The 27,688-nt window shown below is 40.5% G+C and overlaps 1 protein-coding gene across 2 annotated transcripts; it reads left to right on the top strand.

Moving 5' to 3' along the window:
- The first annotated feature begins 813 nt into the window (after window positions 1-813).
- CUNH5orf34 (chromosome unknown C5orf34 homolog) lies at window positions 814-25,302 on the top strand. Of its 2 annotated transcripts, none has more exons than XM_024203117.3 (13): window positions 814-1,083; window positions 1,318-1,541; window positions 2,033-2,122; window positions 3,393-4,057; window positions 4,970-5,071; window positions 10,687-10,810; window positions 12,625-12,716; window positions 13,035-13,104; window positions 17,408-17,578; window positions 19,265-19,359; window positions 22,402-22,482; window positions 23,815-23,855; window positions 24,580-25,302. In XM_024203117.3, the coding sequence occupies exons 1-13, from the start codon at window positions 918-920 to the stop codon at window positions 24,768-24,770; spliced, it is 2,112 nt and encodes a 703-aa protein (XP_024058885.2). In that variant the 5' UTR covers window positions 814-917; the 3' UTR covers window positions 24,771-25,302. The 2 variants fall into 2 exon arrangements, with proteins under 2 accessions (XP_024058885.2, XP_024058884.2); XM_024203116.3 differs by having other exon boundaries at window positions 19,232-19,359.
- Window positions 25,303-27,688: the final 2,386 nt, after the last annotated feature.

The following is a 27,688-nucleotide window of genomic DNA, read 5'->3' as shown; positions in this document are numbered from 1 at the left end:
GGGGTGGGGTCCCGTGGAGTGTCCTCTTTTTGCACTATTGAAATATGGTAACCCTAGTATATAGGCTCCTATTACCCCCCACCCTATCCCAATTTTTCACACTTGCTGTGGGGTCACCCTACCCTGTATATAATTGAAATCACTTCAAGCCAGGGGGTGCAGCATTACCCTCTGCACCCCTATTTCAAGCAGTGATGGCCACGCCTGCAGCGACACCTCAGAGGAAGACCAGGGGAGCGAGCAAGTGGCAAACACTAGAAAGTGCAAACTGAAATGACCCCCAGGCGAAGGGACGGTAACGCCCCAGCGGCTGAACAAGTCACAACGGGAGGCCGGTCCGCCGCGGCTTGCTCGCCGGCCTTCTCCCTGCGCGCGCGCCCAGCCGCAGAGCGGGCCGTGCAGCGTTTCCGCGCGAGCCGGCGGCACCACGCAGGCAGGGCCGGGACAGCCTCCACGCGTAGCGGTCGCGCGCGAGAACCTCGCCATGTCAGCGGGGTCTGGAAGCCCCGCCCACTTCCGATAGCCCCGCCCCGCTACACGAAACCCCACCCACTCCTCGTCTCATTGGGCCCCGACTCCAGCCCGCCGGAGCCGCCGCCGTTCGAGCGGGAGCCGCTGAACCAGGCTCACTGGAACCCCGAGGCGCGGCGCTTCCCGCTCTGCTCCGGCTGCACGCTCTGAGGCGGCGCCCGGCCCTCCGCGCTGCTCGGCGCCCTGATGCGGAGCGGCGTGCGCCTGGGACGGGGGGCAGGGTTGTGGCTGGCCTGGGGCCCCTGTAGAAAAGTGTGTTTTTGTTCCCCCCCCCCCCCCCCGGTATAGTGCCTGTCTGCGGAAAAGGCACAACGTAGCTCAGGAGCATCGTCAGTGCTCCTCTGTTGTCCTGATGATGTTGTGTACCAAGTATTGTTAATAAGCAAATGCTAAGTGTGGTGAAACAAAAGGCACCTGAACTAAGGCCTACACTGAGCGTTTCAGCCTTGACAGTCAGCAGAATTAATTGCAGTTTCGATATTTACTTTCTTCCAGAACTGTTGGTATTTGCCTTGGAACATACTGAATCTGTAAACGATACTTTAATAAGGGGTGAGTATTTGTGTATTTATACATATAAAATGGAGCTTATGCTGTTGGTTTTGTCTATGCATGCTATGTAAAGTAAAAACTTGCTGCACCACCCCGTGACATGATAGATTTGTTAACTGTGCATCTATGAATTTACTGTAATCCTTTTTTATAGACCCGCTCCTGTTTCATTATTTGTACATGTGCATTAGGAAGACTACCCTTATAGCCTAAGTCTGTTGTCCCTTAATGTAGGCTCTCTTCGACATTTTCCTTTTACTGCAATGAAGCCTGAAAGTCTCATGATTCTTTATGAGGATGACTCTGTAGAGGTGCACTATATAGATGGATCCAAACTGCTTCTTTCTCCCTGTGGCTCTGAATTCCTCTTTGAAAAGGCACTTCCTGTCTCTGCCCATCCTCTGCAGCCAGCTGAAAGGATTCGCCAAAGGACTCAGTTTGTTATTAGTACCTACCGAGTACGTGAGTTAAATTTCTTTTTCTATTCTATCTCCAAATAGAGCAAAAATAAAGGAGAAGAGCAGGTGGGATAAGAAGGTAGTACCATGGCATATTTTTATTCCTTCCATTATAGCAGCAAACAACATAAAAATGTTCTAAAAAAAGGTAGTTGAAATACTGAATGAACTGCCAGTGTTAGCAATCAAAGTAAACATTGTCAGTCAGCTAACATGTTCTTCTCAAATGTATAGAAGCCCATTGTGGATGGACAATATATCTGGCCCTTAGTATTCCGAATGGCTATGTAGACACCTTAATGTTGATTGGTAGTTCATACAGTGCCTCTGCATTGTAGAGAAATTGTGATGGCATTGTTGGTTATCAGTATACAAATGATGCTGAATTATAAATCACTATTTTCCTCTCAAAAAGAGGAGATAAAGCAACACTGAAATGTTCCCACTGCGTAGCCAGTTCTATGATAATATGTCTCATACCCTTTCCTCAGGAGCAACTCCTACGAGCAATAGATTTCCGGAACCAGTTTTGTAGTTCCTTGTATTTACCTTCAAGTATCATACCTTCTGAAAGGAAAAATGTAAGTTTTGCGTACCTAATAATTTTGCAAAACAAACTTCAGTGAGTCTGATTCAGTGATTTATTTTTTTTATTTATTTTGTTTTACTGTCGTAGTATGTGGGGGTTTTTTAAGTTCTGTAAAATGCAGTTTGTTTGGTAAATTAGGTTTAGAAAATTTTGATTTTCAAGTTACATAAGAACATAAGAACGGCCATATTGGGTCAGACCAATGGTCCATCTAGCCCAATATCCTGTCTTCCGACAGTGGACAATGCCAGGTGCTTCGGAGGGAATGAATAGAACAAGTAATCCATCCTGGAAATAAGGATGGAAACTATTTTATTTAATGTATTTGGTTTGGTAAAAGCACCCAATATTAAAATGATGGGCACAGTGGGAAAAGTTATACAAGAATGTAAATTGAAGCAAGTTGAAGAATGTAAGTTGTACTTGTATGTAGCTAGGTAGTTGAGGTGTAACTGATCTAACATCAAATTTTGACACCTTTTTTGCAAATAGGTTTAATAGGTACGGTTTCAGGTACTTCTGAAATGTGATACCATAAAAGGTCTAAATTCATTATTATATTTTAAAATTTCCTTCGGGAATATATTCTACACACTTTCCAAAAGAGATCCACATCACTAAATCACCAAAGCCGCATACCTGTTGGTAAAATTGGAAGGATTAGATTTTTTTTAAATGTTGATTTCACTGTACACAAACTGAAATAAACTTATTTCTATCAATCATAATTGAAATTTACAAACAGGCAAAGTTTAAAAAAAATGCCACTTGAGAACTTTGATTAAAGGATAATTACTTTGTATATTTGACGTGATGTTGAAAAATGTGTTTTTAACGGTTAAAAAGCTTTAATTTTTTGAGTCTCAGCATCTATTGTTGTTAAATAACTATTGTCTGACCTCCCTTCCCATAATTTTGCACAATTGTGAAAATTTAAATGGATAAAAAAATTGCTAAAAATTAACTAACTCTAGCCATTGAAATTAAAAAAAAAAAAAAATCAAATTCTGCCAAGCCTACTTGTTGGCAATCTCAACAGAGAGGACAAGGATTAAATGAGCCTGAGCATAGTAACTAAATTACTCCTTTAGCACTGAGTATGGTTCCGCTAGAACAGGTAGAGGCACACTTGAGAAGTGAAGTGAGATGTCTTATTTTATAGATAAATAGGAACCTTCACTTTTCACCACTGTCACCTTTCAGAAGAACTAAATTCACTTAAAATAGATTCTACTACCTTCTGTTCATTTCCCTCTTTTTAGATTCTTCTCTCTGATATCTCAGAAATCAATTGGCCTAGCCCCAATGCTACCGATGCAGCAGAATGTATGGATAATGGCAGTGTAAAAATCTCATCCTTAGATGGTCATGCTTATCTCTGCATGTCAGAACTGCAGCAAGAGTTTACAGTGGAGTTTTTATGCAAAGTAAGCCAAAAGTGTGCTGCGTCTTCATCTTTCTCTGAAAAAAACAGCAATAATCAAAACAAAGGTCAGCATGGAAAATCAAGCAGAAGTTTTATCTCAGAAATGTTTCCTAAACAAATGAGAATGGAGAATAAGAAAGAGGAACATTGCTGGACTATAAACAAATGCAGGGAACTGGACAAATCAAAGGGCTATTTAAACCAAATAAAAGGACAAGATGAGGCCCCATTGTCTCTTACATGCTGTTCATCTGAATACGTGTGGGTTATGCAGCGCTGGTCTGTTTCCTCATATCCAGAAGAATGGAAATACCCTTTGTCCTTGGCATTAATGTTCTATCAATTGCACACTGATAACGTATGTAAAACATATGTGGAGAATAAATGCACTAGAAATGGAACTGCAGGATCTGGTGTTTTAAAGGAAAGTGAAAAAACAAAGGCAATTTCTCATTTGCCTAGAGCTTTGCCACTCAGCTGTAGTGCACCACACCTACACAGGTAACAGGAAATTTGTTTGCTTTTTAGTTTTGTGCAATATATTTTACAGTTCCGAAGATCTGAATGTCAGCTCTTCAATAGCCTGATTGACTATTAACCATCATAAATGTCTATTTAAAATAAAATGTGTAACAAACACACTTTTCTTACGAACTTCATGAAATGTGGTATTCCTAAGACCAACAATACATAGACTGGTGTAAGAAATTGTAATAGTAATCTGAAGAAAAATGCTAAGCTTTAATATTTGGTATATTGTGGAGAGAGAACCTCTAATTAGACAAATATGCAAGTAACAGTAATGGAGATATTGAAAAAATACATTACAACTACTTTGGGTTTTGGGAAAATAATGCTTGGGAAATTTGCCAGTGGCATGGGCTACTTTTTTTAAAAAACTGTATTTTCAGAAAAAGGAAGTGGATAAGGTGTGTGTGTGTTTATGTTCGTTTGTACACATCCATTCTTGTTGTCTGTTCACAAAAACATGATTCATATTTGATTATAAGTAACTTGTTCCATATAAAGTATGAGAGGGAAAGTACAGCTATAACTTAGAAAGTCAGGTTAAATGGTAATAATTGAGCAGACTGAGTTTCCTTGAAACAAATTTTTTAAGGGTCACAAAGTTTGAACACTGTCTCTCACACCAGTTTACTCTGAGACCTTTCATTGACTGAAGAATAACTTCTTGGCTAGTTGGGTGGTTCTCAGTTCATCCATTTGCAGTTCCTGAATATGCGCTGCTTTTTTAAGTGAGTTGAGTATTGCATTTTTATAATATTTTATCAAAAATTAAGCAAGTTATGCGAAGATTTTCCTGGCTTCTTTGAACAGTGCAAAATATTAATAATAATAATACTGATAAACTGCAAACTTACTGCAGCTTTTCTGTCTTTGACTTTTGCCCAGGTGGCGTTTCTGTGACTTCTTTCTACAGAGGAAGCAAGAAAGTGAACATAATTCATGCCCTCTACTAATAAAAATTGTTTGGTGCCAGGGTATTATTTATAGGTAAGAAACAAATAATTTGTTCACTTTTGGAAGCTTGTGCACTTCTATGGGAATTAGGCTTTTAAAAAATGAAATTTCCAGATTCAAATCTCTATTTTACTTCCGGAGGAGCTACATTTAATATTCTGAACATGTTTTTGCTGTGTTTATCAGGGTTCATTACTCTGAAATAAAACTTCATAGACTGTGACTTGGCCATTGTGGTATTAGCTTGGGAGTAAACATTTGTCACTGAATTGAAAAATGTTTTAGTCAATCATTCTTTAATTATATGAACTTTAAAAAGGTGCTTCAGAATTTCTTGTCTTTGAAAATTCTGGGCTGGGTATATATTGTACAAATAAAGTTAGGACTCTGAAGCCACATTTAAAACTCCTAAATAAGAGGACTGTTTGGTTTTTTTTGTTTGTTTGTTTTTTGGAGGGGGGAGTATTGAGCTCCTGTAGCTCCTATGGACAGCTGCCAGAGTTAAGGAGTTTGGCTCCTCTGAAAATTTATGCTGCTTGTTTAGGGCTAATTTCAGGCAACCAAGTTTTAATATGTTGGTCCAAGTTTCTAAATGAATCCAGATTTAGCAATCAGCCAAATTCTACTATGGACTAATTGTGTAGATATATATGCAAATCATTTAAAATAGGGCTGTCGATTAATCGCAGTCAACTCATGCGATTAACTCAAAAAAAGGCGATTTAAAAAATTAATCATGATTGTTAAACAATAGAATACCAATTGAAATTTATTAAATATTTTGGATGTTTTTCTACATTTTCATATACATTGTATTCTGTGTTGTAATTGAAATCAAAGTGTATATTTGATTATAAATATTTGCACTGTAAAATGATAAAAGAAATATTTTTCAATTCACCTCATACAAGTATTGTAGTGCAATCTTTGTTGCGAAAGTGCAACTTACAAATGTAGGTTGGGTTTTTTTGTTACATAACCACTCAAAAACAAAACAATGTAAAACTTCAGAGCCTACAAGTCCTCAGTCCTACTTCTTGTTCAGCCAATTGCTAACACAAACAAGTTTGTTTACATTTACAGGAGATAATGCTGTGCTCTTCTTATTTACAATGTCACCAGAAAGTGAGAACAGGCATTCTCATGGCACTGTTGTAGCCAGCGTCACAAGGTATTTATGTACCAGATATGCTAAACATTCATTTGTCCCCTTCATGCTTTGGCCGCCATCCCAGAGGACATGCATCCATGCTGATGATGCTCATTAAAAAAATAATGCATTAATTAAATTTGTGACTGAACTCCTTGGGGGAGAATTGTATGTTCCCAGCTCTGTTTTATCCACATTCTGCCATATATTTCATGTTATAGCAGCACATGTTGTTCATTTTAAGAGCACTTTCACTGCAGATTGGACAAAATGCAAAGAAGGCATCAGTGTGAGATTTCTAAAGATAGCTACAGCACTGGACTCAAGGTTTAAGAATCTGAAGTGCCTTCCAAAATCTGAGAGGGACGAGGTGTGGAGCATGCTTTCAGAAGTCTTAAAAGAACAACACTCCAATGCGGAAACTACAGAACCCAAACCATCAAAAAAGAGAATCAACCTTCTGCTGGTGACATCTGACTCGGATAATGAAAATGAACATCCGCACTGGTTTGGATTGTTATCAAGCAGAACCTTGCGATGGTGGTTGAAGCATGAAGGGACATATGAATCTTTAGCACCTCTGGCATGTAAATATCTTGCAACGCTGGCTACAACAGTGCCATGAGAATGCCTGTTCTCACTTTCAGGTGACATTGTAAACAAAAAGTGGGCAGCATTATCTCCTGCAAATGTAAATGAACTTGTTTGTCTGAGCGATTGGCTGAACAAGTAGGACTGAGTGGACTTGCAGACTCTAAAATTTTACATTGGTTTATTTTAGAATGCAGTTTTTTTGTACATAATTCTACATTTGTAAGTTCCACTTTCATGATAAAGAGATTGCACTATAGTACTTGTATTAGGTAAATTGAAAAATACTATTTCTTTTGTTTTTTTTACAGTGTAAATACTTGTAATCAAAAATAAATATAAAGTGAGCACTGTACACTTTGTATTCTGTGTTGTAATTGAAATCAATATATTTGAAAATGTAGAAAACATCCAAACATATTTAAATAAATGGTATCCTATTATTATTTATCAGTGTGATTAATCGCGATTAATTTTTTTTAATTGCTTGACAGCCCTAATTTTAAAGTAAGGGCTTGTCTACACTGGCAAGTTTTGTCACCACAACCTGCCTTTTGGCGACAAAACAGCAAGAGCGTACACACTACAATGGGACTTTTGTCACAAAAAACACCCAGTTTTGGCGACAAACAACTTCCACCTCACGAGAGACTTTTCTTTTCCCCTCTCTTCATTGTTGACAAAGAACCACTGTAGACACTGCTGATTTTGTCGACAGAACTGTCTTCCGCCAGTATCCCACAATTGGGGCCGGCTGCAGGCACCAGCACAGCAAGCAGGTGCTTGGGGCGGCCAAGGGGAAGGGGCTCTTCGGCGGCAATTTGGCGGCGGGTCCCTTGGTCCCTCTCGGAGGGAAGGACCTGCCGCCGAAGTGCTGCCAAAGAAGAAAGTGGCACGGTGGAGCTGCCGCCGAAGTGCGGCCGATCACGGCTCCTCCCCCTCCCCCGGCAAAAACCCTGGAGCCGGCCCTGCCCATGATGCCTGCCCTGATTGCTCTGCTCAGTGTTTTGATCTTTGCTGCCCTGCAGGCATGTGCCCCTCCCTTTCAAAGCTCCAGGAAGTATCTGTGTGCTGCTCCCTTTGGGAACAAACAAAGAGCAAATCACTGGAATGCTCCTGTTCTGCCCTGCACTAGGAACACAGCGGCAGGCAGACTGCTGCTGCAGCGGGAGGGGGACAGACTGCTGTGCTGCTTTGCCATTCTTCAGTATGGAGAGCTCACAGAGCTGCTCATGATGCTGCTCTCGGCAGCTGAGGGGGCTGTGGGAGAACTGGGGGAGAATCCCAAGATGCATAGCGATCAGCTCTTCCTTTCCACAACACTGCACTGTGGGATACATACCCACGGTGCATTGCTCACCCTGTCGATGATGGTGTCCCCAATGTGGACATGATCTGTTGACAGAAGGAGCAAGTGTGAACACCCTTTGGCAATTTTTGTTTTGTCGACTTTTGGGTGTCGACATAAGTTTTGTCAACAAACTTGGTAGTGTAGACAAGCCCTCTGATTATTTAAATGCTTTCACATTTGCTGTTTAACTGTTTTGTTTGAAAATAGAACGACGAGTACTTGTGGTACCTTAGAGATTAGCCCACGAAAGCTTATGCTCAAATACATTTGTTAGTCTCTAAGGTGCCACAAGTACTCCTCGTTCTTTTTGCTGATACAGACTAACACGGCTACCACTCTGAAACTTGTTTGAAAATGTTTCAGTTGTCATCAAGGCACTGAAATGAGAGAATTTGGTATTATGTCCTTCAGAGTAGTATAGTGGGAAAATACTTTAAAGCTTCATTCTTTCTCTACAATATCTATTTGCCAAGTAACAGTGAGTGTGAAATATTTTTGAACTTTCCAAATGTTTAACCCACATGAGCAGACTGACTATTAAGGCCCCAGTTCTGCAATTCATTCTAAATGTGTTTCCCCGTACCCATGTAAAGCCATTTGGACTTCAGTGGGGCTTTTTGTGGACAGAGTGCACTGCCCACCCAGATTAAGTTGCAGGATTGGGCCCTGGTCTAGTCATAAATCACATAATATGTGATCATGTAACGAAAAATCCTGTATCATGTATCAAAATAACTATATGCAAGGAAGAGGTGGTAAGGTTGCTAAGTTAGCATTAAATCTGAGGGCTTGTCTAAATGTGGATAAATGTAAAGTAATGCACATTGGAAAAAATAACCCCAACTATACATACAATATGATGGGGGCTAATTTAGCAACAACTAATCAGGAAAGAGATCTTGGAGTCATCGTGGATAGTTCTCTGAAGACGTCCATGCAGTGTGCAGTGGCAGTCAAAAAAGCAAACAGGAAGGATGTTAGGAATCATTTAAAAAAGGATAGATGAGGCCAATGAGAGTGGTGGGTAGCGGCGGCCAGTATGTCCCTCGGCCCGCGCCGCTTCCAGCAGCTCCCATTGGCCTGGAGCAGCGAACCGCAGCCAGTGGGAGCCGCGATCGGCTGGACCTGCGGACGCGGCAGGTAAACCGGCCCGGCCCGCCAGGGGTTTTCCCTACACAAGCGGCGTCCCAAGTTTGGGAAACACTGGGATAGAGAATAAGACAGAGAATATCTTATTGCCCTTATATAAATCCATGGTATGCCCACATCTTGAATACTGCATACAGATATGGTCTCCTCATCTCAAAAAAGATACACTGGCATTAGAGAAGGTTCAGAGATGGGCAACTAAAATGATTAGGGGATGGAATGGATCCCATATGAGGGGAGATTAAAGAGGCTAGGACTTTTCAGCTTGGAAAAGAGGAGACTAAGGGGGGGATATGATAGAGGTATATAAAATCATGAATGGTGTGGAGAAAGTAAATAAGGAAAAGTTATTTACTTGTTCCTATGATATAAGAACTAGGGGCCACCAAATGAAATTAATGGGCAGCAGGTTTAAAACAAATAAAAGGAAGTTCTTCTTCACACAGTGCACAGTCAACCTGTGGAACTGCTTGCCTGAGGAGGTTGTGAAGGCTAGGACTATAACAGGGTTTAAAAGAGAACTGGATAAATTCATGGAGGTTGAGTCCATTAAAGGCCATTAGCCAGGATGGGTAAGGAATGGTGTCTCGAGCCTCTGTTTGTCAGAGGGTGGAGATGGATGGCAGGAGAGAGATCACTTGATCATTACCTGTTAGGTTCACTCCCTTTGGGGCACCTGGCATTGGCCACTGTCAGCAGACAGGATACTGTGCTGGGTGGACCCTTGGTCTGACCCAGTATGGCCGTTCTTATGTTCACTACGCGGCTTTTAGCGACAAATCTGTGTTGACACAGTCTTGTCGCTAAAAGTCAGTGCGTGTGAACGCTCTTTTGCGGTATTTTGTCGGCACTTTTGCCGACAAACTACTTCCAGCCCTGCAAGCGGCATAAGCTTTGTTGGCAGGAGAGCGCTCTTGCCAACAAAGCCGCGTTCACACTGCCGCTTGCATCTGCAAAACTTTTGTCTTTCGCAGGGGGACTTAAGTACCCACGAAAGACAAAAGTTTTGGCGACAACTGTGCAGTGTAGCCACACCCTGAATTTCCTGCCTCTTGCGGGGTTTAATCAGAACTTCCCCCTAATGTGGACATGCATCTCACTCCTCCATCATTGCTATATTTCATTTCCAATACCTGTGGGTGAATTATGTTTTTATGGGATAGCTACTTATATTTAGGGCTCTCTGTTTTTAAAATAATTGGATAGTTCTAAACTTCCTTTTTAAAGGGGAAAATAAAAAATAAGCAATAAGAATACTGTTTGGGGAAACAAGGAAATAACTTTTCACATGGAGCCTTTGGTGAAAGGATGTGTATTCACATCTAGTAAATTACCATTTTTTCCCCCTTTAACTGGCAATACTGATAGTTGTTAACTCCTTTTGTGTTCTGTCTTCTGATCTCTTAGGCTTATCCATGATATTGAAAACTTTATAGAAATTTATCCTGGAGATGGATCAGTTTTCAAGTCAGAAGGAGCATTTTTGGGAAACTATTTTACACATTATTCAGTTCACAAAGAAACAAGACAGGTGGGAATTGCACTACTTAAAAAACCCAAACTGTTTTACTACTTGAATACTACTCTAATTTTCCATTTGAGGTTATCAGCATATTTCACTTGAAGACACTGCTATAACAGGACAGTTTGTACTAAGACATTGTTCTAGTTTAAGTCACACTTTAGTATTTTGCGTGATAGCTTCTCTGAAGATTTTTCAATAATGTATTTTTATCACTTGTGAATTAGAGAAAAATCTGGTTAGAATATTTATCTCAAACTCAAGAAAGTAGGTATTGTGATCCCATATTCCCCATTTTTCTCTCTCTGTTAGGATTTTTCCCTTTTAAAAACTTCATTCTTGAAAGTTTGGTTTTTTTTGTTTTTTTTTAAATGGCATCAAAGGTCCAGATGTCAGTTTTAAGTGGTAGCTCTCAGTTCTTAAGCTGTCTTACTACATTCTGATCTCCTTTAATAAAACAAGACAAATAAAAGAGGCAGTGTGGTGCAGTGGATGGGACCCAGCAGACCTGGGTTCTACTCCTTGCTCTGCGATTGACCTAGTTAACTTTGGACAAGTCACTTCACCTCTTTCTCTGTTTTCCCTCTCACCCTTTCTTTCTTATCTATTTATTTCATGTTCTTTGGGGCAGAGCCTGTCTCAAGTATTAGCACAATGGGTTTGGGGATATCCTGATTTTTAGCTGATGCTGCCATACTATAAATAATAAAGGAGTGAGTGGAAAAGAACAGAAAATATAGGAAAATACAGCTTGTGTGTCTAGGATGGAGTTCAGTTGCTAATTGACCACAGGTGGCACAGCAAATGACTGAGTTGGCAACTGCAGACTCAGTAAAACCTCCACAGTGAATCAGTTTCTAAGATGGTCACAGCAGAGTGTTGAAAAGTGTAACTTGTTCTGGCTGTCTAAACCAGGCTCTTAAAATGAGGGACTTCAATGGGGGCGGAATGGAAATTGATTCACAGGTTTGTGTGGATAACAACCTTATGTTCACATCTTAAGAGTTGCTAAGAACACAGAACCAAACATAACTATTTCTAGGGCTTTCTCCTTACTTGGTCTGGTCAGAATATCTTTCAAAATCAGATAATAGGAACTTAGCATCACAGTTGGACCTTAGTGAAAGGCCTTGGTCCAAGGGGATGACCATGATATGATGTTTGTTTGAGGTGGTGGTGGTGATGCCTCCTCCCATGCTGAATAAGTTGTCTAGTGTGCCTCAAAAGAACCATTCAAAATATGGGCGGCAACCTTCAAAATCTTTTTATTCCATCAAAATACGTTTCTAATGATCCATAGAGGGGATATCGCTTTGTTTTAAGATTTTGGTGCATTGTCATGATAGTTTTGTAACCTCACCAGATCAAGGTATATTCATTCACTTTGTTTATATTTTCTTTGACTGTTTCCTGTTTTCTCTCAACATTTTATTTAACATGTTGACATGGTAAAATGACTCTCCTGCCATCTTTCAACCACTTTGGATAGTTTAAGAATTTAAAGCAGGGTAAGGTTCCACACAACAGGCCTCAAAACTGGTTTATTACTTGGATTAGCATCACATTTACAGATAGTAGGCCAAAATCTGCCCTCTCATAAAAGTACTCCGTTCCTGTTTAGTCTGTGCAAGTTTTATACTTACGTCTGAGTGTAGAATATGACTGCCCTTTAGCTTTGAAAGGATATTCTTATTCGTCCTTCAGCGCAAACATGCTGCTATAACAGTTCACTGGGCGAAGGAATGCCCAAAACTTGATATCTTGCTAGTGCTTAAATACCACAATATCTATAAATAACTCCTCTATTTTCTGTTATGTTCTAGAGAGAAGAAAAAATGTATTCAGCAAACAGTCTGCCTCCTGATACACCAGAAAGTCCATACTCCATCTGTTCCATTATTACCCAGGCAACCAGGTGAATTATTCCTTTTGTTTTATTTTTGTTATATTAATTGCTCTAGCCTTTGGAAGGGCATTCAGTAACAAAGATGACAAATAATGATTACCATGTTGTTCTAGTTAGACTTCAACTGTAGCTGTGAGTATAAGAAATAAATCAAAGTAATTTATATCAACAGTACCAGAAAAATATATAAGCATAATGAAATAGGTTACAAAATAGACCCTTAACAATAACTGTGTAAATGAAGCTACAGCAAGTATTTGTGCAGTGCAGCATAATAATATAATAAAAATGTTTTCTGCATATGAGATGTATTTTTTTCCTTCTCAGAATTCTCCAATACTGTTACAAGACTAAACTTTCATTAACCCATAATTACAATATCTGCTGCTGGAGAATGGTATGTAACTGAAGACTTGTAATTATGTTAACACTTGAACTGTTAGCATGTGTTTAGGGTCTATAGACAACAGCTTCTGGGAAAGAGAGAGGTGGTGTTGGAATTAGTAATATTTGAAATTCATAATATTGATATGGGAAACCACCAAACACTAATTTAGCCATAAATTCCTTTATTAAATCCAGAGGCTAAATGGTATTGATACCGTTGCTCTAAACATGCCTAAAAAGCCTAACTAATAAGCAACTTACTATGTCACAGTATAAAACATCTAAAAGCATTTGATCGAGATACTTACTTACAAATGAGCTAAACCTATGGGTGCTTAGACCCATATAGGTCAGCTTCAATGTGGTCAGGCAGGTATTAGCAATGAAGTAAGAGTTTACTTTTTATACCCTTTTTAACAAACAGGTAATGTCATTGTCAATTACTGACTTCAGCTAAAAACCAATCTGAGGCAATTCACCCTTCTTTCCAGTCTTAATCCAGATAAGATCTACAGCCTCCTTTCTTCCCAAGGCCTTCCCTTTCGTACCTTCTCCCTCCCACCCCCAAGCAGAACTAAATGGCTAAATTTATGGATTTGGACTTGTTTCTTTTAAGACAGTTTTTCTTTGTCTTGTTACTACAGCTCTTTATTTTATTAGTTACTTTTGAAACCATACATCGGGGTGGGCAAACTTTTTGGCCCGAAGGCCACATCTGTATAGAAATTGTATGGCAGGCTATGAATGCTCACGACATTTGGATTGGGGTGTGGGAGGGGGTGAGGCTGGGGGTGCAAGCTCAGGGCTGGGGCTGGGGATGAGGTGTTTGGGGTGCAGGTGTTGTCCCACAAACTTACACAGGATCGTTTTAGGGGTCAAGACAAAGATGCCACATTTATTATTAATCTGTAACTATTAGCAAATACCTTAATGCTTATACACATACACTCACACACACACACACACACACACACACACACACCCACCAAAATGTTCTGCAGCTGCTGGATAGTTACCAGTCCTGATTGTAGTTTGAGTTCGCAGCTTGGGATCATAGCTCGTGGCAGCTCAGGAAAGCTGAGCACGAGGAGAAGCCGGGTCTCTGTCGGGCACGCACCGATGCTCCTTGATGTTGATAGCAGAACGTTACCCTCCTCCAAAGTTTTCCATCTCACCCATCCTTTTTGTAGGCTTTAGTTTGAATCCAGAGTCTATAGGTCTTGCTGTGTCACGCTGCCTCTGGGTTTGGTGATTGATCACCCGTCAATTGCAGACATGACTTTCAGCCTGGGACCGGGCTTTGATCTTCCTTCTATTGTACCTTTTCTTTTTAGGGTGGATTCTTCTTACTTTGTTAGGGCTCTTGTCTGCATCTTCAGCCGTTGGTGTTTGAACTCTATTTAATCAGGACAGGCTGGGGCTGGAGGTTGATTCCATCATCCATACATACCTCATTCACACATCTAAACTAAACTAATAAGATTACAGCAGGGTTTGCAAAAATGAAGGTTGCAGCAAGCCCTTACAAAATGGAGTAAGCATTTTAAAATGGGGTTTGAATTACAATATGGCAAACAGTGAACAGAAGTTACAATATAGACAAGTATAATGGATGGCAAACAGTGAACAGAAGTTACACTGTAGGCAAGTGTAATAAATGGTGAACAGAAGTTACAATACTGAAACAGTGCAAGTCTTAGTGATTTAAGCAGGAATTGGATTGATAGTGAAACTTACAAAGGCAGCTGACTGAACAGCTATGGCTCTTAACAAGCATCTTAACTGTTAATTAGCCAGTTATTGGGGTAACCGGTTTTATGAATGAATATTGTTTCATTCATAAAACTTTACTTATGAAGTTACATTAATAAAGTAATCAATTAAAAACAATTTCATTCATCAGTCCTACACAGGAGGGTATTCTAGGCTAGGACAGAGGAGTTTGCAGGGTGCGGGGGGTTCAGGGCTGGGGCAGGGGGTTGGGCCACGGGGGTGTGGCTCAGGGTGCAGACTCCAGGTGGTGCTTACCTCAAGCAGCTCCTGGAAGCAGCTTCATGTCCCCCCTCCGGCTCCTACGCAGAGGCATGGCCAGACAGCTCTGCTGTGTGCTGCCCCGTCTGCAGGCGCTGCCCCTGCAGCTCCCATTGGCCACAGTTCCTGTCCAATGGGAACTGCGGGGGTAGTGCTTGGGGCAGGGCAGCGTGCGGAGTGAGCCCCCTGTCTGCCCCTATGCGTAAGAGTCGGAGGGGGGACATGCCACTGCTTCCAGGAGCCGTGTGGAGTGGCTCCCGGCCCTGCTCCCTGGCTGGAGCACCGGAGTGGGACAAGCCCCAGACCCCACTCCCCAGCGGGAGTTTGAGGGCCAGATTAAAACAGCTGGAAGGCCAGATGCGGCCCGTGGGCCATATTTTGCCCACCCCTGTCATACATCCTTCCCACACTACAGTACTAATTATTATTCTCACGGCCTTTTACTTGATGATTGGGGGCTTCTTTATAAGAGACACACAGAGATATCTATATCTAGTGCTGAAGTCAGGTTCATAATCTTTCTTTTACCTTCCGGATTGCTAATTTGTGAAGTGGTGCTCTGCTTCTCCATCCTTTGTTGGTTAAGTCACACCCTTAACCGAATTTAAGATAACTTTAATTCTTTAATGTTACATGTGTAACCCTTCTGCCCATCTAAGTTGGCAGCAACAAGGGCCGGGTTCTGTATCTAGGGGTTCCGTTTCAATAACACAATGCAAAACTGGCTCGAGCCCCCACCCAGTGACGTGGGACAATTACATACCACCCCCCTGGGTACCTCTAAGAGGCAATACTTCCCCTCTCGCAAGCACGGAGTCTGAGTGTAGCAGAAAATGTTTAATAACATGAGGTAAACGACATCAGCATAAAATTGGAAAAACACCACAAACAGGATTCATAACACAAACCATGAGCAAAACCCACCCCAGCAAATTGGGCTGTGTCCTTTCCCTTTGATTCTTGAATCCAGCAACCCAAAAATCACCCAGAGTCCCCAAAGTCCAACATCCCCAAAGTCTCTGGGGTCCAGCAACCACCCAAAGTCCCAAAAGTCCAACAACCCCCAAAGTCTCTGCCCCTGGTCAGTGCAGCCCCAGAGTAAAGGGGGGGGGGCACGCAGGGTGTTAAGGGGCACCTTACGTGATCCGAGGCTGGCCAGCCGTCTGTTTCTCCGTGGGGGTTCCGCCGCAGCCTTTACCACGAGCCAGTCCACTTTCCTGCCATCCCACGAACTGCTCCGCTCTACAAGCTGCTCCGCTCCACTCCGCTCACCGACCTGTGAGCCATTCCAGCCGTCCCCGCAAACAGCTCCACTCGCCGTTCCTTGGGCCACTCTAACCGGCCCCGCAAGGCTCCACGCCGCTCGCTGCTCCTCCAGTTGCCCCACAAATTGCTCCGCCAGCTGCTGAGCAATATAGCTTCAGGCTCCCCCACTAGTTAACATAGCCTCAGTGATCTCAGCTCTTAATAACATCAGCTCTTTTGTGATTTCAGCTCTTAGCGATTTCAGCTCATAGTATAGTAGGGGAGCCCCAGTGCTGGTGCACCATTGGCCCAAAGTGAATTCAGCTCAGCAGCCTGTAACTAGACTCCTAAGGGAATCAAAGTTAGCTCTGACATTCCACAGTGGAGAGAGGAGGTGGTGCAATTGGTGTTTCGGACCCTCAGAGGGGGCCCATACCATCAGGTACAAATACCTGTCCCCATCCTCTCTCAATTCACTGGGTTTTGTAACCCATGCCCCTTGTCAAGCAAGTGCTACTTAGGTAATGGTGAAGGACTCACTCAGTCCTTCTGTCATACAACAGTTCCACTGGCCTTGATTCACAGAATCAGGGTAACAAAACTTTATTCTTCCTGCCCCAATAATAGAGAAACTGGGGATCCCACACCAGCCAAAGTAACCACTTTCAGTTGCTGTGTTTCCTGCCAGGCGAGTGGGTGTGCCTATGCAAACAAGATCAGCCCCTGGAGTTCTTTTCCACACTCGCCATAATTCACCACCAGATGTCAGGGTAGAGCTCATCCTGACTCTGCTTACACATGTATCCTACAGGTGGGTATAAACTAAGAACAAAGACCTAGGACTAGCTGGTGGGGCCTGAACCCATTGAATGTAAGGGGATGTCAGCAAGTCAGAGAGCAATCAGGCAAGGAAGCAGGTTGCTGGTGTCTCAATAAAAAAGCTGCACTGTGAATCTGCGTACAAGTTAAATATTAGTAATGACATAACTTTAAATATAGTAAATTTTATTTTTTCTTGAACACTTGGTTCACATTAGATACCAGGGACAGATGGAAGAGAAATGCTGCCGGTTCCGTTGCATGAAACAATTATTCCTAATGTGGGAAGACTTGTTGCATATTCAGATAATAAAGTCCATGCTCTGTTTTGTGATGGGATGACCTTGAATATGGTTTGGGATTTCAGCTCTTGCTATGGAAGAACACAGGTAATTCTCAGGAGCAGGGAAATATCTGCTTTTAAAATCTTTCTATCTGAAGGTGGTGTTAGTTAATAAATGTGAAGTCTAGGGAAAGTTTTATACTTAGTTCTGATATGCATAAAAAGCAAATTGTGCAGTTGGGGAGCCTCCATCTGCCCTGGGTTTGTAAGTCACATTGGTTATACACTGTGGTTCACTGTCACAAGCTGGTAAATTGATATTTCATCTAGTTGAAAATCTGATCTTTCCTTGTTTGCCACTGTTGATATATTGCCAATATTTTAACAAGGGGGCTCTCAGAAACTTTTTCTCCTTTATCCTGTAATGACAGCCCTTGTCTCATAACCATAACTAAGGAGAGAGGCACTGGTACTTATAAATTTGTTTGCTATTATGTGAATTTTGTTGGAACTGTTTATCCTTGAAAAATATACTAAGTGTATTGGTAGTAAAAAAGAGTGCTCAATTTTTTTTTTGTAATTTGAAATGGGGGTTGTTGTCTCAGACAATTATCTCCTCTCAGAAAAAGTGTTAAAGTAAAAGGTGGGGTATAACTTCACTTACATTTACAAATTATGTAGTATTACCAACTTGACAAAAATGAGTAAATCACCAAGACTGACTTGAAGTCCTGTTTACACTGGACAAGGAAACCACATTAATTTCCTCTAGCAAGCCATACTTAAGCAAGCTTGCTAGGCCAGTGCTGATCGTATCTAAAGGCATATGAGCTGTAGCTGGTTAGTTCTAGCTGAGAGCATCATTCTTGCTCCTCTAAGAAATTAACAAATATTAAACACATTTCCCAAGCTCACTTATCTTAATTCTTACAAAAAGGAGAGTCAAAGCTTTTTAGATTAATTTTTGTCATTAAAGCCATCCTTTATCAGCAGATATTCTAATAATGCAATATATGCTTCCTCTGTGATAAGTGACCTGTGGAAATGGGATTCCATATTTATTTTGTAAATCGATTCAGTTTTCAAGTAAAAAAGACTTTTTTCTTCTTTTTTCCTGAGTGCCAAGTTGCAAACTCAGAGTTGATGGTGGGAGTGAGAGTTGCTATGTGATTTCTAGTTCATGCATTATTGCTGGTAATAAAAGACTTGCCATTGAAAGTTTAACAATTCCACAGATAATGCTTTAGCTTGGGGGAAGAATCCAACTCACTCTTCTGTAGCTCTGTTGCGTTAGAATGTTGACTGAAGTAAAAAGTACTGGGGAGGGGAAGCATCAGCAGATGTGACTCAGTACATGCAGAGTAAGATTTGTTAAGAAATGATGTTTCATTTGTATGAAGTTGCTACTCTTAACAATAACAGAACTTGAGAATGAAGACAGATCTATAACCTCATTCTCCAGATGAAAGTAGAAGGAATTAAATATTCTGAAAGACTGGACATTTCTTCACATGAGGTCAGACAGGAAGTGAAGGGGTTGAATTTTCCATTATTCTCAAACAGCATATTGAAATCAGTGTTTGGGCAATGTTTGGCACCAGGAACTCCCAGTTGTTTCTATGATCATGCTGCCAGACCACACCTTACATCTATACCAGATACAAATGTTTAAGTGAAGCATTTGCAGATATTTCTTTTTGAACTAGCATAAGTTGTTGCTGTTATTTAAAGTAGGTCTATCTCTTTGATTCCACTGCAGAACAATGATGCTCTTTCGTCTTTCTCTTCCAAGATAAATCAAGGTGCTACCACAGGATGGTGTAAAGTAATTTCTCCTGATGGGGCACAGCAGCTAATCCAGATAAACCATCCTGGACTCTATGGAAGGTATAGTTGATACATGGAACAAATTTAACAAATTCAGGAATTCAGTAAAAATTTTTTGTGTCAAGAAATGTAAATAGTTGAATGTGTTTCCGTAAAATAGACTGTGAAAAAGGTTGTACCTGACTGGCTAGCAAAGATCCAGATTGCACAGCTCAGGGCTTCAGCCAATTAATTTGATGGGATATTCACTTATTAATTTAATCATTTTTCCATCATTCTGAATAATAGCTATTAGGAGTTGAAGCAGAGCCTGTCACCTGAGGGGTGCACTCAAGAGGGACTGGCAAGGGGTCTAACTGTGACGCTACTTTTAGTTGCCCTCCCTCCCCCCCCCCTTTTTTGTTTTAATAATGTATCCTAAGCAAAAGGGCTAGGGAGAGCACTTGTTCTTTGCTTAGGTATACCCGATATCCACAGCTACTTATAGGGTTCAAAACGGTTGCTTAACTTAAATTCTCTACGAATGATTTTTGTACCAATATTAACGCAAATTTGATCAGATAGCAATTCTTGAATTATTTGAATGTTAATTTTCTTGCATCACTTCCATAAATTTCTTAAGGCTAATTCTACTCACCATGATGACACAAGTAGTCTAATTCAGTGGTTCTCAAACTGTGGTCCGCAAGCTCCATTCGGGTGGTCCACAGATAGTTCCCTCTAAGGTGCACGCCTGCGTGGCCGCACACAAAAGAACGAAGGGCCACCCACCTAATTAGTGGAGCCGCACAGGCGTGGCTCCACTAATTAAGTGCCTGGACCCTGGAGAAGATGCACGTGAAAGGTGAGGTGGTGGCCTTGGGGGGAATACAGGGTAGGTGGGAGGGGGCAGTGGGGTGAGAAGAGGGGTGGGTGGAATTTGGGACATGCAGGGATGCAGCGGCCAGAGAAAGAGGCGACTTTCCACAGCTCCAGGACTACAGCTGACAGGGAGAGGGTCCTCCTTCCCAGCCTCAGCTCTGTGGTGGGGGAGAGACACCCCTCCTTCCCAGCCCCAGCTCGGGGCTGCTGCAGTGGGGGAGAGAGGGAGAGACGATCCCCCACCCCCTTCCCAGCCCCAGCTCAGGGGCTGCTGCGGCAGGGGAGAGAGGGCACATCCATCGCATTAGAAAGGTAAGACTACTGATATTAAAATATGAGTTGTGTGCTGTTATTTGTAGAACAAATATATGTTAATTAAGTTATTTTAATATAGCACTTTTATCCAAAGCACTTTTACAATAGTTAGCTAACGGTACAAACAATATTTGGAAATATCATTAAGTGGTCTGCCGAGACCCTCAGCAATATTCAAGTGGTCCACTGAAAAAAAAAGTTTGAGAACCACTGGTCTAATTGAAGTTAGTGGGACTGCTGTTGTGAGTATGCAAACGAGACAAGCAGGACTTAAGCCCTTAGTTTGCTTATTGGCAGACAGTTGTGTTAATGATGCAGTTTAACAGCATGTTATTTTTCTAAAATAAAACCCATGTCCTTATCCATTGTTTCTTAGGCTAGGTCTACACTACGGGGGAAGGGGGGTCGACCTAAGATATGAAACTTCAGCTACGCGAATAGCGTAGCTGAAGTTGCGTATTTTAGGTCGACTTACCTGGCTGTGAGGATGGCGGCGAGTCGACCACTGCCGCTCCCCCGCCGACTCCGCTTCCGCCTCTCGCTGTGGTGGAGTTCCGGAGTGGACGGCAGAGCGATCGGGGATCGATTTTATCGCGTCTACACTAGACGCAATAAATCAATCCCCGATAGATGGATCGCTACCCGCCAATCCGGCGGGTAGTGAAGACATGCCCTTAGACAGCTGCTTAGGGTGTTCAGATGCTGTTATGTAATATCTTATATTTATGTAGCTCTTCTCATCATAAAGATTATCCAAGTAACTTGACAAACCGTGCACACCATATATTATATATAACTAACAGAGATTACTTGATCACTGCGATGCAACCAAGTGGACAGCTGGTGCACTTTGCAATATAGGAGTGGGGAAACTGTGATCAAGGACAACCTATGGCCATAGGCGCCGACTTCCACTGTTCCTAGTGGGTGCTCAACCCGGCCCCGCCCTTGCACTGCCCTCACCCCGACCCCATTCCACCCCTTCCCCCAAGTTCCCGCCCCTGCCCTGCCTCTTCTCCACCACCTCCCTTGAGCACGCTGCATCCCCGCTTCTCCCCCCTCCCTCCTGGAAAGTCCTAAGAGCCGCCAAACAGCAGTTTGGTGGTGGGAAGCATTGGGAGGTAGGCGGAGGATCGGGGACATGGCACGCTGGGATGGGGAGGAGGTGAGAGGTGGGGCGGAGTGAGTGGTTAGGGGAGCTTGGCTGCCGGTGGGTGCAGAGCATCCACTAATTTTTCCCCGTGGGTGCGCCAGCCCCAGAGCACCCACGGAGTTGGTGCCTATGCCTGTGACAATCTGTATTCTTACAAAAATTCCTGTGGACTCTTTAATATCCATGCAGAGCAGACAATACCTCAGTTTTAAAGTTGCATTCAAAACACATGCATATCAAAGTGAATGGAACTTCATAATATAGGAGTTCCATGAATTAAGTTTAAGGGCTGAGTTGACCATATAGCATTCAAAACTGGTTTTTGGTTCCAGTGAGTTTGGGCATATCAAATCTGATGCTTTAAACCACTAAGCTATCCCTTTCCATCTCCAGTATCTAATCTCCTCTTCTCTCACCTGAAACTCTAAAAAGTGCTTTACAAGCAACAAATTAAATGCAAAGTAATGTTCCTTGTGGTTTTTTTAAACATAGTTAATATACTCAGTTGTACAGTAAGGTTTTTTCATTTATATGTGGGATTCATAAAAGGACAAATTTCTTCACTGGGTAATCGCTTATTGATTCTGGAGGGTTTCTTGTTTTCCTCTTTTATCAAATTCACATAAGAATATCCTGGAGGTTAGCTCTATTCTGTTCCATTCCCTACTCCAGATTTATTGTTTAATGCTGTCAACTTTCTGTTCACATTTAATTAAGGGGTATTTGTCTGATCTGAATGATTTTCTTTTTTATGAATTGTATTCTTAATACAGGTACATCAAAACAGTAGTAGCATGGTGCAGAAGTTTGAATGATGATGAGGGAGAAACTCTTCCTGCAACTGAAAGAAACTGGTACTCCTCACATATAACTTGCTATTCATAATATAGAAGGAAACCACCAAAGTTTTAAACTCTAAATATGACATACTACACTTTTTTAAAGATGAAAAATTTAAACTCATTTATATTTTGTGACTCCACATATTTTTTCTTACAATATATTAAACTATACAAGCAGCTTGTGTTTAAACAGAGGCTTGTTTCCTCATATCTATTTTCTGTTTCTGTATTGAAACCATAATGCTGAAGCTCTTGCCAAAGCAGAAGACAAATATTAAACAGTGTTTTGACTTTGTTGCAAGATCAAACAGAGAAACTGGGCTATGAGAACATAAGAGAATCATCATTATTAAAAAAACAAAATACTTCCTTACTAGCATAGGAAATCCAGAAAATTCTAGTCCCAAAATATATGCTTCCTTGTGACAGTCTACTATAAAAATCTTATAATCAGAAGAACAATGTCGTTTCATATTTTAGATTCTGTGTAGCATAGGTAATAAGCACTAAGAACACAGATTATAAATATTTACTTTGAAGCATAAGTGCTGGCTTTGTATTCTTCCTGTTGCTAAAGTTTTTGTTCTAATAGCCGCTATTCTGACCCCACAGGAATGCATCTTGTGCTTCTACAGAATCTGTAACAGTAGTTAAAGGGACTATTTAATCATACTTCTGTCTGAATTATTTTTCTGAACTGTTACAAGTAACATCTAAAATTACTATCTCAGAGATCGTTAAGGAAAAATTTTTTTCTTGTTTGCTTTGAGCACGTCACAGGATTTTATATAAGCAGTTTATGTACAGTTCTCCCTTTGTATGTGTGTCTTTTACACAACAATAGAAGAAACTTTTTTTTTTTTTTTAAATAGGGAAATGTGATCACAACCCCACAGTAACTGGCAGAGGGCTTTAGGCGCAGGTGTAGTACTTTGAAAGTACTTCCAACTGACATTTTAAATTAACTAGACTTTTAGCTGTGTCCTTTTTAATTAATATGTAAGCTATTCCCTAGCACTGTGCTGATATTTAAGAATACTGGCACACCTATATAATTTGGCATTAAAAAGCTCTATATAGATTGAATAAAAATTGGCAGGGGGGAATATTCTCAAAGTAGAGCTCTCATCCTGCAAACAATTGCACATATTTAACTTTATCCACATGAGCAGTTCCGTTGACCTCAAAAATATGAAGGGGGAGGAAAAAGCAAATAATTCTTTTACTTGTACAGGCCATCTATAAAACTGCATAAGGAAATAAAATCGTAAGGGCAAAAATACACATGAGAAATTTTTCATTATCTATCCTGCTATATAAAAGTTTTAAATCTTCTTTTAACAGGTCTGTTGTTGCTGAACTTGAGAAAATACAAAGATTTAACTGTATCCTTTCAACAAATATTTCTTTAGCATATTTTGAGTGTTTAATGACCGTGTCCTTTATTCCTTTTATTGTGTAGGTCTCTCCTTTCAATGGTTATTTTTATTTATTTATTTATTTATTTTTTAAGTTTCTGCCCAGTTATTTATCCTAGGCATGCTCCCCATGTCACACCACTGGGAACTCCAAAAAATTGGCAGAACATACAGAAATCCTCAGAAGGGAATAGTTCTATTGTTCAAACTTCTATATTGTATCTTTTTATTAACCTTTTCTTGTAAAGAGGAGTGATGTATATGCCTTTTGGGATAGATACAAAGTTATCAAGTGCCTCAATTTTGCTCCATTGTTAAGCCAGCTGCAAAAAAACTGTTACTTCATATACTCAAAACACCATGTAATTACCCCTAAATTTACTTCAGTTTTTTAACATGCATTGTTAATTCCTTTAGACTGCACAATCTGACATCTTCCTTGATGGCTTTTCTTTTAAATACACTTTGATATATACAGGAAAATATTCATTTAATATAGAGATTTGATGGAAATAAGATGTGGAAATATTAAAGAACTTTCACTTACTTGATTTCATAGCTTTATTTATTGGTTGCAGTATGCAGTGGCAAACCACCTAATTGAGAACAATGGTTAAAATATTTTAAAAGAATTTCTTTCATTATTAGAGGGGAGACAAAACAGAAATTTCCTTAACAAAGCAACTGCTAGTCTTACTGCAGAACAGCAATGTTCCAAACAAGACTTCGGCTATGAAAAATAATCCATCTCATATTACTGATAGACGACCAGAAAACAGTTTACCTGAGGATATTGGTGAAAGGAGCATATCAGAGGCTTTGGAAAAAACTTCAAAAGTCATCCAAGATATTGAATCTCTCCTAGCCTCCTCTGAGAAGTGATGCTTGAACAAACACGTGAAAGACCAGCATTATTTAAATGTTTATGGGCTCTATCCTGCAGTCTTGTGTATCAAGTGGGATTTTTGGATGTGCAAGGAATGAAAGATCAGGTCCGAAGAGTTGGAAGCCTGTAATTTTTGTTCTGAATAATTGACACTCTCCTACTGTAACAAAAGAGTTCTAATAACCCATACAGACATACAAAGGATAGAACAGAAATTAGGTATATTTATGTAGTCTGGTTCTATTTACAGGTAGTGCTTGAGTAAAAGTGCCGCCTTTAATAGAAATTAAAATGACAATGCATGTTTGTAAATTCCAACATGTTTGATGTGTATATACAGAAATGCTTTAAGCAATTGAGTTACTGGTAAATAACTGACTAGGCTATCATAATCTGGTTAAGCAATTTTTAAATTTGAAAATCTTTTATTTTTAAGAGATCAAAGGAATATTCAAGATGGCCCCTCAACTATTTCTGCTCTATACTTTTACTGTAAAATAGTATTTTAAGAACATTTTGAAAATAAAGTTTCACTAACCCTCATTTGTTTTTCATTTAATGAATATTGCCTTATAGTGCCCTACCTAAACAAAACTTATTTTCTTTTTAGGTTATCATACTTATACATACTATAGATAAAGAAAAAGTCTTCTAGATTATCTTGTCTTTTCCTAACCTTATCAGCCAAATACAGGATTATTCCCTCCAGAATATTCTCTGCTGCTTTATCTAGTCTTGTGTTAAATCACTAATGAAAAGAAGCTTGCACTACCAAAATTATTTCCAAAACCCACAACACTCCAATAGTTCATAAAATGTTCTTTAACAATTTTCAGCATGAACAAGGTTTTTGTTTTTTTTAGCATTGATACTTTGGAGCATAATGGTGGAGGTGTGTGTAATCCTCCTGAAAAGGCATTTGGGACCTCCCGTCATGCCCTATGACTCAGCCTGCAACCAACTTTAGTACTGTATATACTCGTTCATAAGCCAAATATTTTTGGTAAAAAAGTGAAGCATCAAAGAGCGGGGGTTGGTTTATAAATGGGTCTACACTAAAATTTGATGATTTTAAACTCTATGGAATCATTGAATTGAATATCTAATACATTGTTGTTTTGTTTACCTGGAGCGTCCGCAGGCATGGAGCTCCTCAGCTCCCTGTGGCTGTGATTTGCCGTTCCCAGCCAATGGGAGCTACGGGAACTGGCGGCTAGGTAAACAAAACGTCCCGACCCGCCAGCGGCTTACCCTGACGGCCAGGAGCCATTTATTGATGTCAGTACTGCAGCCTTTTAAAGTTGCAAAGGCTTTGTTTAGTGGACTAGATTGGCTTGAAATGAATACTAAAAGAGCAGTGCTGCAGATCTGCATGACATTTGACCCATGCAGTTCACAAAATGCTACACCTTTACAAGCCAATCAGAAAAATACAATGAATGATAGTACTATAGCACTGGTGTCAGTCTGCTACTGTGTAATTTGATCTCTTCATGCATTTCTACCAATGAACCTCATAAGTCTCGAGCCAATATGAAAATATAACGTGCAGAATCGATGGAATCTCTAATAAAATTGAAATAGCCTGTTATCGCCACAGACATGCCAATCTACAGGGCTGCTTTGAAATAAAAAAAGAACAATAATTTGACAGTGATAAAGCAGGTGACATTCCTATATAAAGTCCTACAAAATCTATAACTATAATAAAATGAACAACGGTGAAATCAAAAGAAAATGGTCTGCTTATCACACAGCGTTCAAACTTAAAGTTGTTGAATGTGCAGAAGCAAACAATAATTGCACCGCTGCTCGTGAATTCTGTATCAATGAGAAGCAAGTAAGAGAATGATGAAAAAATAAAACAACACTAAAAGACATGCCAAGAAGCAAGAAAAAACGTCCAATGAGGTGCGCTTCATTTCCTGAGCTGGAGAAAGATCTCAATAATTGGGTTGTTGAATGTCGACCAAATGGGTACATTGTCACTAGAACTGGAATTCGTCTGTGTGCTCTGCAAATGTCAAAAGATGACAAATACAAGTCAGTAAAGCTGTCAATGTTTGTTACATCAGCGGGTTGGTGTACTTGCTTCATGAACTGTCATGATCTCTGTCAGCAAACAAAGATAGCGCAAAAGCTGCCGAGATATCTGGAAGAAAAAATCAAATCTTTCCAAAGGTTTATTATAAAATATCAAAAGGAAAATGCATTTTAACTGTCACAAATAGGAAATATGGATGAAACACCGATGACATTCAATCTCCCGAGCAACAGAACGGTAACCAGTGTTGGTGAAAAAACAGTTTTAATTAAAACCACTGGCCATTGAAAAAATCCATTTAACAGTGGTTTTATCGTGTTTGGCAAATGGATCAAAGCTCCCTCCTGTTCTTATTTTTAAAAGAAAAACCTTGCCTAAAAACATGAAATTTCCTGCTGGTGTCATAGTACATGCACACAAAAAGGGATGGATGGATGAAAGTGGGACTATTGGATGGATGAAAGTGGGACTATTGAATGGCTGGAAAAAGTGTGGAATAAGAGACTAGAAGCACTTTTCAAGAAACTTGCTATGCTCGTTTTGGACATGTTCAGGGAACACAAGACGGATGAGGTGAAAATTTGTGACCAAAAATATGAAAACTACTTTGGCTGTAATACCTGGAGGCTTAACTTCAGTTCTACAACCACTTGATGTCTGTCTGAACAAACCCTTTAAAGACAGGCTATGCAAAATGTGGTCTGAATGGATGTGCTCAGGCATGGTGAAGTTGACAAAAGGCGCTAATCTTATGAAGCCCAAAATCAATCTGGTCGCCCAGTGGATCAAGAACGCGTGGGTGTCCATTCCCTTGGAAATGATACAATGATACAGATACATTTCTGAAAGGTTTTTTGTATCAGCAATGCA

The sequence above is a fragment of the Terrapene carolina genome, unplaced genomic scaffold (assembly GCF_002925995.2).
Source record: "Terrapene carolina triunguis isolate 2854851 unplaced genomic scaffold, T_m_triunguis-2.0 Scaffold69, whole genome shotgun sequence".
NCBI lineage: Eukaryota > Metazoa > Chordata > Testudines > Emydidae > Terrapene > Terrapene triunguis.
The sequence above is the reverse complement of the archived record's forward strand: the minus strand, read 5'-3'. Positions and strand labels throughout refer to the sequence as shown.